This window comes from Carcharodon carcharias, chromosome 13, assembly GCF_017639515.1.
Source record: "Carcharodon carcharias isolate sCarCar2 chromosome 13, sCarCar2.pri, whole genome shotgun sequence".
NCBI lineage: Eukaryota > Metazoa > Chordata > Chondrichthyes > Lamniformes > Lamnidae > Carcharodon > Carcharodon carcharias.
Genome location: NC_054479.1, coordinates 45,947,686 through 45,961,989, shown reverse-complemented (window position 1 = coordinate 45,961,989; position 14,304 = coordinate 45,947,686). Strand labels below are relative to the sequence as shown.

The 14,304-nt window shown below is 40.9% G+C and overlaps 1 protein-coding gene across 1 annotated transcript in view; it reads left to right on the top strand.

Moving 5' to 3' along the window:
- The window catches only part of taok3a (TAO kinase 3a), a 108,920-nt gene that overhangs the window by 29,520 nt on the left and 65,096 nt on the right, over nt 1-14,304 (top strand). Inside the window, exons 4-5 of the mRNA XM_041203056.1 lie at nt 13,829-13,900; nt 14,085-14,186. Of these exons, the coding sequence (XP_041058990.1) occupies nt 13,829-13,900; nt 14,085-14,186 (174 nt within the window). The remainder of the gene's footprint in view (nt 1-13,828; nt 13,901-14,084; nt 14,187-14,304) is intronic.

Below are 14,304 nucleotides of genomic sequence, written 5' to 3'. Positions count from 1 at the left end.
ACCAGAACAGAAAAATGCTTTTGGAAAATGTAGAAAAGATCAAGGGGCAAAAAAAAGCCTGAATTGTTAATTGGGGAAACATCAAAGTTTTTCAAAGAACAGACTAGGAGCTAGACATTTTACAAATGAAAGGATAAATAACCAATGTAGAAACAAGGGAAGTTGGGGGTGTTGTCTTAGGGCCAGAGAAGGTTAAGGAAAAATTGTGTGCAAACTAATCAAATTTTGATGCAGAAAATGAGAAACTGTTTTCACTGGCAGTTGAATTGGTAAACACAGGTCACCACTTTAAGGTAATTGGGAAGTTAACTAGGGGAAGATGAGTATTTTTACGCAAGGAGTTATGATCTGGAATGCACTATCAGAAAGGGTAATAGAAACCAGTTCAATAGTAACTTTCAAAAGAGAATTGGGTTGGTAGCTAAAATGAAAAATTTGTAGCACTGTGGGAAAAGAGCAGGAGAGCTGGGCTGCTGGGATTGCTGTTCCAAATATTTTATTATTTATTGAATAAGTGTGCTAAATTCAGGAGTGTCTCAAACATTGGTTCGTCACTAACATGTACACTCACATTTTCTCATGCGCTCTCGTGCCTGCCATGTTTGGAACATCACCTCCACTATTTCTCTCTCCTTATCTACTTGCATGTCTCTGTCTCTCATCACCAGCTGTTCCAATTCTCTGTCGATTATGCTCAATTAACAGAAGAATAAAATGACATTGATGGGTAACCATTTTAAGGGAATGTAATTTGATCAATTTGATTTCTTAATTGACTATTCATTTTGTGTTTTAACGACTGGAAAAAGAGAAATAGTTTTACAGATGCATTTTTTAAGTAAATGGCATGGATCTCCCAAGTACTTGTCAAATTTACCCAATGCCCATAGTTACTTCCTTGGTCCCATTCATGCATGTCCTATTTACACATGACAAATGTGCAACTTTTATTATATAGATTGGATTTTTGGATGATGCACTGAATAAAATCTTAAAGTTAGCTAGCAAATTAGCAACAAGAAATTAATGAGGAACAAGGCAACCAGGCATTGAAACATTTCAGTCCTTTAGGTAATTGGAGGAGTAGTTGGTTGGGAAAATATCATATTTCCATGTGTGAAATAATAACGTAGGGCAAGTAACCCTAAGAATGTGTATCAAATAGAAGTGGCATTGAATGTGAAAGAAATCAAAGGCATATGGATATAGATGGTAAATCATGTAACAACCTCCATAATGTTTGGTTCTTCTCATTTGAAAAAGAAAATGAGATGTTAGTTTGCAATAGCAGATGGGAGTGCAAATCTGAATAGGTCTTGACGCTGTGTAAGACATTGGCCAAATCCCACATGGGGTACTGTTCATGATACTGGTTATTGAATTAGGATGCACTGATGGCACAAACATGCGTACATACGAATTAGGAGCAGGAATAGGTCACTTGGCCCCTCAAGCCTGCTCTGCCATTCAATAAGATCATGGCTGATCTGATTGTAACCTCAACTCCACATGCCGACTTACCCCGATAACCTTTCACCCCCTTGCTTATCATGAATCTATCTACCACAGCCTTAAAAGTATTCAAAGACTCTGCTTCCACGACCTTTTGAGGAAGAGAGTTCCAAAGATTCGTGACCTTCCGAGAAAATTTCTCCTTATCTCTGTCTTAAATGGGCGACCCTTTATTTTTAAACAGTGACCCCTGGTTCTAGCTTCTCCCAAAAGAGGAAACATCCTTTCCACATCCATCCTGTCAAGACCCATCGGGATTTTGTATGTTTCAATCAGGTTGCCTCTTATTCTTCTAAACTTCAGCAGATACAAGCCTAGCTTATCCACCCTTTTCTCAAAAGGCAACCCGCCCGTTCCAGGTATTAGTTTAGTAAACCTTCTCTGAACTGCTACCAATGCATTTATGTCTTCCTTTAAATAAGGAGACCAATACTGTACACCATACTCCAGATGTGGTCTCACCAATGCCCTGTAATAACTGAAGCATTGCCTCCCTGCTTTATATTCAGTTCCCCTCATAATAATAACATTCTATTAGCTTTCCTAATTACTTGCTGTACCTGCATACTAACCTTTTGCGATTCATGCACCAGGACACCCAGATCCCTCTGCACTTCAGAGCTCTGCAATCTCTCACTATTGAGATAACATGCTTCTTTTTTTATTCTTCCTGCCAAAATGGACAATTTCACATTTTCCCACACGATACTCCATTTGCCATATCTTTGCCCACTTACTTAACCTATCTATATCCCCATGTAGCCTCCTTCTGTCCTCTTCACAAATTACTTTCCAACTTATCTTTGTGTCATCAACAAATTTAGCAATCATACCTTTGTCCCTTCATTCAAGTCATTTATATAAATTATAAAAAGTTGAGGCCCCAGCACTGATCCCTGTGGCACACAACTCGTTACATCTTGCCGAGCAGAAAATGATCCATTTAAGCCTACTCTTTGATTCCCGTTTTCTATCCATGCCAAAATGTTACTCCCTACACAAGACTTTTATTTTCCGCAATAACCTTTGACGTGGCACCTTCTCAAATGCCTTCTGGATATCTAAGCATTCACTGGTTCCCCTTTAAAGGAGTCAGATGTGCTGTGGATAAAGAACTCCAATAAATTGGTTAAAAATGATTTCCCTTTCACAAAACAATGTTGACTTTGCTTGATGACCTTGAATTTATCTAAGTGCCCTGCTATTACATTTTTGATAATAGTTTCTAACATTTTCCGCATGATAGATTTTAAGCTAACTGGCCCGTAGTTTCTCGTTTTCTGTCTTCCTCCCTTTTTGAATAAAGGAGTTATATTTGCTATTTTCCAATCTAATGGAACCTTCCCCCTGAATCTAGGGAATTATGGAAAATTAAAATCAATGCATCAACTACCTCACAAGCCACTTCTTTTAAGACCCTAAGATGGAGTCCATCAGGACCCAGGGACTTGTCAGTCTGCAGCTCCAACAAGTACCACTTCCCTGGTGATTGTAGTTTTCTTAAGTTCCTCCCTCCCTTCCAGTTCTTGGTTTACAGCTATTTCTGGGATGTTACTTGTATCCTCTATAGTGAAGAGAGGTGCAAAATACCTGTTCAATTCATCTGCCATCTCTTTATTTTTCATTATTAATTCTCCAGACTCACTTTCTATAGGAGCAATGCTCACTTTAACTTTTTTAAATATCTAAAGATGAGAATTTCTCTATCCAGAAGCATTATTAGAGTTATGAGGAAAGATCATTGTAAAATGAACTCCATTTGCATTGGAAAAGAGAAATTTTAAAAGTTGGATCTTTTTGAAGATTTGACTACCCTGGGGAAACTTGACAGTTATCTAGACAAATTATTTACATAGTAAGGTGGATCAAAAAAAAAGCAAGCTGGAAGTGAAAAGGGAAGCCAGCTACTGATTGGAGGACTTTGTGTTAGGAACATCACTGTTTCTAATCTTCATCAGTGAGTTGGATTCTTGACGCTCGATGCAAATGTAATTTTACATGACACCACTTTAAAAGCAGGAGTGTGGAATTAATGGAGGCAACCCAGATTTTACTGAACGAGCTCATCAATATGAACTAGCTCTATGATGTTGAAACAAAGGTAAAATTTACTGTAGGTATGTTAGTGTAATATATTCAGTGTGGAAAGGGAAAAAAGCCATGAACCTAGATACCATTATGAATGGCAATGGAAGAGTTGAGGAATAATTGGAGGACCTAGATACTTGAGCAGCAAAGGGCCTTCCATGTTCAAGCAATGCAGACCAGCAATCACTGAAGTCAGTGGAATGTTACATTATATAGCCAAAACGTTTGAATACAAGTTGGGGAAAACGATGGTAAGACTTTGCAATTGTCCTTTGGTACTGTCTCAGTTGCCTGGAGACATCAGCTGCTAGAGGCATTGATGAAAAGAGCCATACAGTTCTCTAGTTTCAGGTGTTGAGGAAAGCACAGTTTTTGAGTGGAAAGGAGAGATTTTAGAGGTGATTGTATGGGGAAATGGGCAATCGTAAATGTTGGAAAAAGGTTAATTTAGAATACTGTGAACTAAACTGGGAGTGAGACAAGCAATCAAACTAGCAAAGGATAACCAATACTGATATCACGAGCTCAGCGATTTGTTTAATACTTTGGGCAGAATGGTACAGGAACGTGCCTTAAAAGGAACTCTATGCAACCAACTGGCTTCCAACAACTACAATCTTCATCCTTCTGTGCATTGTTATACTGGTCTGACCAGTGGAGAATTTCTCCTGATACCCATTTACTTCAGTTATACAAGAGCTTCTTGGTGCCACACTCAGTCAAATACTGCTTTAATGTTGAGTGAAGTTGTTCTCGCCTCACCTCACTTCTGGATTCTGCTCTTACGTCTGTGTTTTGATTGAGATTCTAATGATATCTGGTTCTCAGTTCAAGAGCAGAACCCAAACTGAGCATTAGTGAGCAGGTTATTGTTGAGTAAGTGCTACTTGATTAAACACAAATAGGAGCAGGAGTTGACTGTATGGCCCATCGAGCCTCCTCTGTCATTCAGTACGATCATGGCCGATCTTGGGCTTCAACTCTATTTTCCACATAGCCGGGTGGATGCCAGTGTTGTAGTTGTACTGGAACAGCTTGGCTAGGGGCATGCAAGTTCTGGAGCACAAGTCTTCAGTACTATTGCTGGAATATTGTCAGGGCCCATAGCCTTTGCATTATCCAGTGCCTTCGACCATTGCTTGATATCACGTGGAGTGAATTGAATTGGCTGAAGACTGGCATTTGTGATGCTGGGAACCTCCGAAAGAGGCTGAGATGGATCACCCACTTGGCACTTCTGGCTGAAGATTGTAGCAAATGCTTCAGCCTTATCTTTTGCACTGATGCACTGGATTCCCCCATCATTGAGGATGGGGATATTTGTGGAGCCTCCTCCACAAATTGTCCACCACCATTCATGACTGGATGCAGTAGGACTGCAGAGCTGAGATCTGATCAATTATTTGTGGGATTGCTCAGCTCGGTCTATCGCTTGCTGCTTATGCTGCGCTATAGCTTCACCAGGTTGACATCACATTTTTAGATACGCCTGGTGCTGCTCCTGGCATGCCCTCCTGCACTCTTCGTTGAACCAGGGTTGATCCCTTGGCTTGATGTTAATGGTAGAGTGGGGGATGTGCTGGGCTATGAGGTTACAGATTGTGTTCGAGTACAATTCTGCTGCTGCTGATGGTCCACTGCGCCTCATGGACGCCCAGTCTTGAATAGCTAGATCTGTTTAAAATCTATGTCATTTAACATGGTGGTAGCCACACAGTGGTAGTGCCACACAGGAGGGTATCCTCAAGAGAAGGCAGGATTTCGTCTCCACAATGACTGTGCAAAGGTCACTCCTACCGAAACTGTCATGGACAGATGCATCTGTGACAGGCAGGTTGGTGGAGGATGAGTATGTTTTTCCCCCTTGTTGGTTCCCTCACCATCGGCCACAGCCCCAGTCATGTCCTTTAGCACTGCTGAGCCACTTTTGGTGATCAACCTTGAAGTCCCCCACCTAGAGTACTTTCTGTGACCTTGATATCCTCAGTGCTTCCTCCAAGTGGTATTCAACATGGAGGAACACTGATTCATCAGCTGAAGGAGGGTGGTAATTGGTAATCAGAAGGAGGTTTTCTTGCCCATGTTTGACCTGATGCCATGAGACTACTTTGGTGGGTCCAGAGTTGATGTTGAGGACTCCTAGGGCAGCTCCCTCCTGACTGTTTACCACTGTGCTGCCACCATATGACAGGACATTGTTGTTTCTGTTGCCTCGGCCAATGCTGGTTGGTCCATCCGGTTCCATTCCTTCCTTGAAACTTTGTAGTGGTTTGATACAACTGAGTGACCATTTCAGAGGGCCTTTAAGAGTCAACCACATTACTGTGGATCTGGAGTTGCATGTAAGCCAGACCAGGTAAGAACAGATTTCCTTCCCTAAAGGTCATTTGCGAACCAGATGGGTTTTTACAACAATCGACAATGGTTTTATGGTCAACATTAGACTTTTAATTCCAGATTTTTATTGAATTCAAATCCCACCATCTGCTGTGGTGGGATTCAAACCCTGGTCCCAGAGGATTACCCTGGATCTTTGAATTACTAGTCCAGCGACAATACCACTACACCATCACCCCCTCTTTGATTGAATGGGACATGCTGAAAGTTGGGATAAGTGCTGCAGAATTTTGGATAATATCAACTTAATTGAGGGTGGGAAATGGGACACTGACCTGGACATCATTGTTTTAGTAAAATCTGGCAAATATACAGAAATGTAACATTGTAGGAAGAACACAATATATTCTCTTTTTAAAAAAAATTTATTTATTGATTCAATAGATGCAGGCAAGGCCAACATTTATGGTCCATCCCTAGTTACCCTTGAAAACATGACAGTAATCTGCCTTCTTGAGCTGAACCATTTTGTGTGATTAAGGTGCTGTTACACTGCTGTTAGGTAGAAAGATCCAGGTTTTTGATTCCATAACTATGAAGAAATGGCAAAATATGCCCAAGTCAAGATGGTACAATTAAGAACATAAGAAATAGGAGCAGGAGTAGGCCATTTGGCCCCTCAAGCCTAGCCTGCTCTGCAGTTCAATAAGATCATGGCTGATCTGCCCCAGGCCTCAACTCTTCTTTTGTGCCAGCTCCTCATAGCCCTCGACTCCCTGATATTTCAAAAATCTATCTACCTCCTCTTTAAATACTTTCAGCGATCTAACTTCAACAACTCTCTAGGGTAGGGAATTCCAGACATTCTCCACCCTCTGGGAGAAGAAATTCCTTCGCATCTCAGTTTTAAATGAGTGTCCCCTTATTCTGTAACTATGCCCCCTAGTTCAAGATTCCCCTACTAGTGGAAGTATCTTCTCAACATCTACCCTGTCAAGCCCCCTCAGAATCTTGTATGTTTCAACAAGATCACCCCTCATTCTTCTAAACTGTAATGAATAAAGGCCTAACCTGTTTAGCTGTTCTTGATAAGTCAGCCGTTTCGACCCAGAAATCAGCTCAGTGAAGTAAAAACAGAAAAAACTCAGCAGGTCTGACAGCATCTGTGGAGAGGAAGACGACGTTAGCTTTTCAAGTCTGCATTTGGACTTGCTGTCAGACCTGCTGAGTTTTTCCAGCAATTTTTGTTTGTTTCAGATTTCCAGCATTTGTAGTATTTTGCTTTTATCAGCTTAGTGAGTCTCTTTTGAACTGCCTCCAATGCCAGTATATCCTTTCTTAAATACGGGGACCAAAACTGTACACAGTACTCCAGGTGCAGCCTCACCAACACCCTGTATGGTTGTAACAAGACTTCCCTATTTTTAAACTCCAACCCCTAGCAATACAGGCCGAAATTCCATTTGCCGCCTTAATTACTTGCTGCACCTGCATACTAACTTTTTTGTGTTTCTTGTACAAGAACACCTGGAACCACTTGGAGGGGAACTTCTAGCTGGTAGAGATTACAGATTTTGCAGGTGCTGTTGAAGCAGCTTTGGCAAGTTGTGGATGATGCTGCAGCCATGGTGCATTGGTTATTGAATATTCAAGATGGTGTACCCTAGATAGTGTTGAGCTTTTTGAACAGTAGTGCTGCACCCATCCCAACATGTGGAGAATATTCCATCATATTCCTAACTTTAACTTCATAGATGGTAGAAAGACTTTGGGGGAGTCAGGAGGTGAGCCACTCACTGCAAAATACCCGGCCTTTGATCTCTTGAAACCACAATATTTATGTGGCTGGTGTAGTTCTGGTCAATGGTGACCCTCAGGATATTGACAATGGTAATGCTATTTAATGTCAATGAGAGTTGCTTAGACTCCCTTGTGTTGCTTGCCAGTTATGATGCATGAATGTTGATGCTATCAACCTGGGCCTGAATGTTGTCTAAGTCTTGCTGCAGGTAGACAAGGATTACTTCATTATCTCAGGAGTTGCAAATGGAATTGAACACTCTGTAATCACCATCAGACATTCCCACTTCTGACCTTATGATGGAAGGAAGGTCATTAATGAAACAGCTGAAGATGATTGCTCCTAGGACACTACCCTAAGGAACTCGTATAATGATATCCTGGGGCTGAGTGGATTGGGCTCTAACAAGCACAGCCACCTTCCTTTGTGCTAAGTATGACTCCAGCCAAAGTTCTCAACCATTATTCCCACTGATTTCAGTTTAATGGGCCCCCTGGAGCCATGCTTGATCAAATGCTGCCACAATGTCAAATGCAGCTCAGCTCTAATTCAGTTCTTCTGTTCATGTTTGGACTAAGGCTATAATTGGTCTGGAGCCAAGCTGTCCTGGTGAATGCAAACTGAGCATCAGTGTGCATGTTATTGGTGAGTGCGATGTCGTAGAACTGATAACACCTTCTGTCACTCCGGTGATTGAGAGTAAACTAATGAAACAGTGATTGGTGAGGTTGGTTCTGACATTTTTGTGGACAGTTTCCGCTTTTGGGTAGACTTCTGTGGCTGGGCTGGACTGGCTCCCTCAGCTTGATTAGAGTTGAGGCTATTTCTGGGGCACAGGACTTCAGCATTACAGCCCTGATATTGTCCATGTCTATAGCCTTTGCTGTATCCAATGCGCTCATCCATTTCTTTATGGCACATGGAATGAATCATATGGACTGGCCTTTATGATGATGTGGGCCTCAGAAAGAAGCCAAAGTGGGTCATCCACTTGGCAGTACCGGCTGAAGAGAGTTGAGAATACTTGATTCATGTGGAATGGAATACTCCATTCGCGTGCTGGGATCTGCCATTGTTGAGGATGGGGATATTTGTGGAGCTGCCTCCTCCTCCTAGTTGTTTAATTGTCCACTGGCCTTCATAACTGGATGTGGCAGGTCTGCAACTCTTTAATTTGATCCTTTGGTTGTGGAAGTGCTTAGCTCTTCTATTGCATGTTGTTGTTTGTTCACAAGCCACTCGGCCTGGATTGAATGGGTAGGTTATCAACAGAAGCTAGAATGGAAATGGCTTAAACTCTTACCACACTCTTTAATATTGCCGATAAAGAAGACATGCTATCTAAGCATTTTGTCTTGTACTCGTCAGGATAGCTGATTACCAAACTCTTAATTGGGGAACAACAGATTACAGTGCATGAGAGGAGAGTGGTGATTGGTTGGCAAGTGGACTCAGGTGGAGGCATTGCCATGGAGCAGTTAGCTACCCAGCTTTGTTCAAATTCAAAACGAGCAGGTCAGCTCTGGTCAAGGCATTGCCCTGCGGAATGAACCAGGGAATGACTGTTCCCTAAGCTTTTGCTTAGACGATAAAGCTACAAAGTGTGCACATGTTCCTCCAGTCTGCAAAGGACAGGACCCTGTGTGTGATTTCTAGCATGGGTAAGTGAACTGTACTGCGATCCTGACTGACTATCTTAAATTGATTTTTAGTGTAATTCTTAGCACAATCAGGATTATTTAGCAAGTGATTTGCAATTATGGAATCACATCTAATGTTGGACACTTTTGTTTTGCAAGCACAGGCTGTTTGGGTGTGGTTAGTACTTTGCCTGTCGCAAGTGGCTGAAGGGACATACTGTTTGATATGATCCACCGATGGCCTATTTTTATACCTGGCATCATACCAACCAGTCACACTTTTCTCATGCAGTATAAATTGATGTTCCCCTGTTACAGTTTGATAATTTCTTGCAAGCTATCCTGATGAGTTCAATATGAAAAGCTTTGATAGCACGTTTTTTTTTAGCAATACTCATTCTGGGCTACTAAACGACAATCTTTAATCATTCTTAAATATTGGATTTGTGCCATAGGACTGGAGGATTGCAAATGCTAATTAAAAATGGGGCTAAACTTGGTAACAAACTAATCAGTCTAATGTCAGTGGTGGGGAAAAATACTAGAGTCCATTGTTGAGGACAAAATTAATTTTCGCTTGGACAAATACAGGTCAAGTACCCTTTATCCAAAACCCTCGGGGTCGACTGCATTTCAGTTTCAGATAATTTTGGTTTTCAGATGCAGCAGTTAGGCCTAGCCTACTTGTATTGCAATGGCCAAAGCCTAGGCTAGCTACAGTCTCAAGTAAATAAAATGGCTAGAAAAGTAAAATGTACCACTGATATGAATAATAAAGCATGCCTGTAACAAGTTCCTACCTGTGGCGCCACCTGCAAACCTTGCAGGAGAGGGTTCGTAAGGTAAACAGTGCAGACAAAAATCACGGTAAACAGTGCAGACAAACAACGAAACTTCCCGTGCAGAAGGTTGGGTGCGGCGAGGTTTGTGTCAGCTCGGGTTGTGTCAGCTCAGGTCACAGACTTCTGCACCAAAGACTAATGAGGTTCAAAGTGCGGTTTTTGGATGTGTTTGGTTTTTGACTTTACGGATAAAGGATACTTGACCTGTGGAAGTAATAAGGGGCACCCAGCATGGATTTGTATAAGGCACATTGTCTTGACTGACTTCATTGACTCACTTGAAACAGTAGAGTGTGTTGATAAAAGTAGTATGGTAGCTGCTGTTATACATGGATTTTCAAAGGATTGGATAAAAGTATCTCTTTTTGAAAAAATAGAAGCAATAAAGGGATGGTGTTAATTTGGATATGAAATTTGGCGAATAGATAGAAGGCAGAGCATTGCGGTGAAATGTGGGCAGTGGGGTTCCTTGGTATTGCTATTAAGAGCATTGCTTTTCTGAAATTACCTGTATTGGTGCAGGGAATACAATTTTGTAAGTTTGCTTGCGATACAAAACTGCAAACTTAACAAATTGAGTCGGATTTCAGGAGGATATAGACTAGTGAAATGAGCAGATACATGCCAGATACAGTTTAATGTGGATAAGTGTGCAGTGATACTGCCTCTGAATGTTGTTGTTTCTCCCAAAGAGTATAATCTAAAATTAAATGATTTGGGGGTAGGAGCAGTGTGCAGGGGGCAGTGTGGTGCAAGAGTAGAGGGATCTGGTAGTACACATTCACAAATCTTTGAAAGTGGCATGGCAAATTAAAGCAGTTGAGAAAGTTGATGGGATACTTGACTTCGTAAATAGGGCATTGAATACAAAAGCAAAAAGTTATGCTAAACCTTTAGTTTCTCTGGTTAGCCCTCAGTTGACGTATTTTGTCTTTCTGGACAGTTAGGAAGAATGTCAAGGCCATGAAGAGGGTAGAGAGAAGCTTTGCCTGGTTGGTACAAGGGGTGAGGGAATCCTGATATGTGGACTGATTGGAGAAGTTGGGGTTATTCTCCTTAGAGCAGACAGGTATTAAAACTAAGGGCTTTGATAAAGCAAAGAGGGTGAAACTATTTTCTCTGGTGAGTGGGTTGATATTCAAAAGTCTGAAATAAAACGATTCATAAATCAATTTAAGTGGAAATGAGAACTTAATGCAATGGGCTAAAATTTGGAATGTGACCTGAAAGGCATCAGATTCTCATAGGAACTTTCAAAAAGCAATTAGACATGTTTTTGTTGAGGACTAATTTTTAGAGTTATGGAGAGAAAAATTAGTACATTGTTGGACAAAATTGGGCAGCTCTATAAAAGAACTGGTGCAGATGTGACTTGCTGAATGGCCTCCTTCTGCACTGTAATCTTTCGTGATACAGCATGCATGTGTTGTAGTTTCATCAGGTTGGCACCTCATTTTCAGATGCCCCTGGTGCTGCTTGCTTGAAGTATCCTCTCCTGTACTCATCAAACCAGGGTTGGTTACCTGGCTTGAAGGTAATGATGAGCCATTTGCTGGGTTTGAAGTTGCAGAATGTGGTAGAATACAGTTATTCACTGCTGATGACCCACAATGCCTCATTGCCCAGATCTGAGCTGCAAGATCTGTTCTGAATTTCTCGTGTAGCATGGTGTTAGTGCCACATAACATAACATAACTAGTGCAATTCTATAAGTCACTAGTTAGACTGGATAGAGTACAGCACAGCCGGAGACCAATCAAGCCTTGTTGCAAGAGCTGTACAATTACACCTAGTCCTCTGCTCTTTATCCACTGCTCAACAAATGTTCCCCCTTCAAGTATTTATCCAGTCCCCTTTTCAAAATTATTATTGAATTTGTTTTTACTGTCCAAGCAATGGATTCCAGATCATTATAACTTTTATTTTCCCTCCCATGACATCTGGTCTCTTTACCAATTGCATTAAATCTTTGTCCTGTGGTTACCAACCTTTCAACCAGGAAATGGTTTCTCCTTACTCAGTCAAGACTTTGCACATCTCTATCAACTTTTCCCTTAGCCTTCTCTGTTGTAAGGAGAATAGCCCCAGTTTTTCTAGCCTCCCCATGTTAGTCACATTTTTCACACTTGGTGTCATTCTAGTAAATGTCCTCTGCACCTTTCTGAGGCCTTGATATCTGCCACTCCCCTGCCCCAACCCCACAGATTTTCTGACCTTCTCTAGGCTAGCAGTAAGCTGCGAAAATTACTAACAACAGGGAAGAAATCTGCCTTATGCTGCAACTCTATCCATCTAGCCATACACAGTTGCAATATCAGATGTGCATGCCTGACTCTGGGTGGGGGAAAGGAGTTTTTGCATGGCCCCCAGATGCTGTGCCAACTGTCACAGCATAGCTTTTCAATGCATTGTTTTTTTTCTGCCTCTTTTCCCCAATAGCTCAGAAGCATCAAAATATGATATAAATGGTGCAGCAAGAGAAACCAAGAACAACCTAAGTTTTGCCCCTAGCTGGTGCAACTAGCTGTTTGTAGTGGGGCTGAGGGTCTTATTTTGCTGTTCTTGGCCTGGAGAGAAGGAAAGTTAGCTATTCTGAGTGGAAATGCTAGCTATCAGTTGATGTATAAATGATGCCAGAATTGTTTATTGTCACTGTGATCAGGTCTGCTGTCCTGTCTCTTCGAAGCTATTCAAACTTAATCATAACAATGACCATTTATGAGGAACCAAAGGCCCACCACCATTCATAGAATAAAACCCAGGATAGGCAAAAACTGCTAACATTACTGCTCCTCAAAAGCCCACACTGTTTTCTAACTACTGTGCCATATATAATCTCCCTTTTCTTTCTCAAGATCACTGAACATGTTCTCTCTACCCAGCTCTGTGCATATATATCTCAATTTTCTTTCTGACTCAATTTAGTTTCTATCCAGCTTCAGTACTGAGATCAGCTTGGTGAAAGTCACTGATTTCCTCTCAAACAATGGTTGACTGCTCCATTGCATTTGGCAAGGTTGACAATATCATTCTTTACCCTTCTCTATGGCACATCTGCAGAAAACAGCCTTCCAATTAGTTTCACTCCCGTTAGTCATGAGCAATGATTTCTCCTGCACGGTCCCCATTTTTTTCAATTTACATGTTACCTCAAGAAAAATCACATGAAAGTTATCAGGGACAGTTTCCAGATGTAAACAACACTATTCTAATGCAGGTACTTTGTCAGATTCCATGACCATTTTTGTCTAATTCATATTCACCAACTGTTGGAGGATTATAAATTTTTTCCTGTTGAATATTGTGGGGGGAAAGGCAATGCTTATTTACTGCTGTTCCCTATCTCTATACCACTGAAAATCTGAACACAGTTTCAATACCTGGACACTCAGTTTCTCTAATTTTATACTAATACAAAAGCAAAATACCGCAGATGATGGGATTCTGAAATAAAACCAGAAAATACTGGAAATACTCAGCAAGTCAGATAGCATCAGGGTAGCATCCGTGAAGAGAGAAATAGAGTTAACTTTTTGGGCGTGCGATCTGTCATCAGGGCTACTATTTAAAAACACATTAGAAAGTATTTTTGTGTATCTAATCTTCAGGCCAGAAATGCGCGCACATCTGAGGTGGTGGCAGTCAAGAAGATGTCCTATAGTGGTAAACAAATAACAGAGGTAAGGAAATTTGTTCCATTATCTTAATTATTTTAATTTAGCAATTTTTAAAAAGAACTTTTGTGTTTTGTTAGAGCTTTTTGAAGGCATTAGTATGCTGCTATGTAGTAACCAGTGACAGTAAATATAATTTTTGGTGAGGTTTTTAGATCCATTTTATAATTTATCTAATAATTATTTACAGAAATGGCAAGACATTATCAAAGAAGTAAAATTTCTCCGCCAGCTCAAACATCCAAATACTATTGAATACAAAGGTTGTTATCTAAAGGAACACACTGCCTGGGTAAGTTTGCAGTTTTTCCAAATTTTATGTAACCGTATTGTGCAGTTAGTAACTTAAAGGGGTAAAATGGATAAATTAAATATGAGCAGTTTTAGAATTGGAAACTGATATGCTGTAG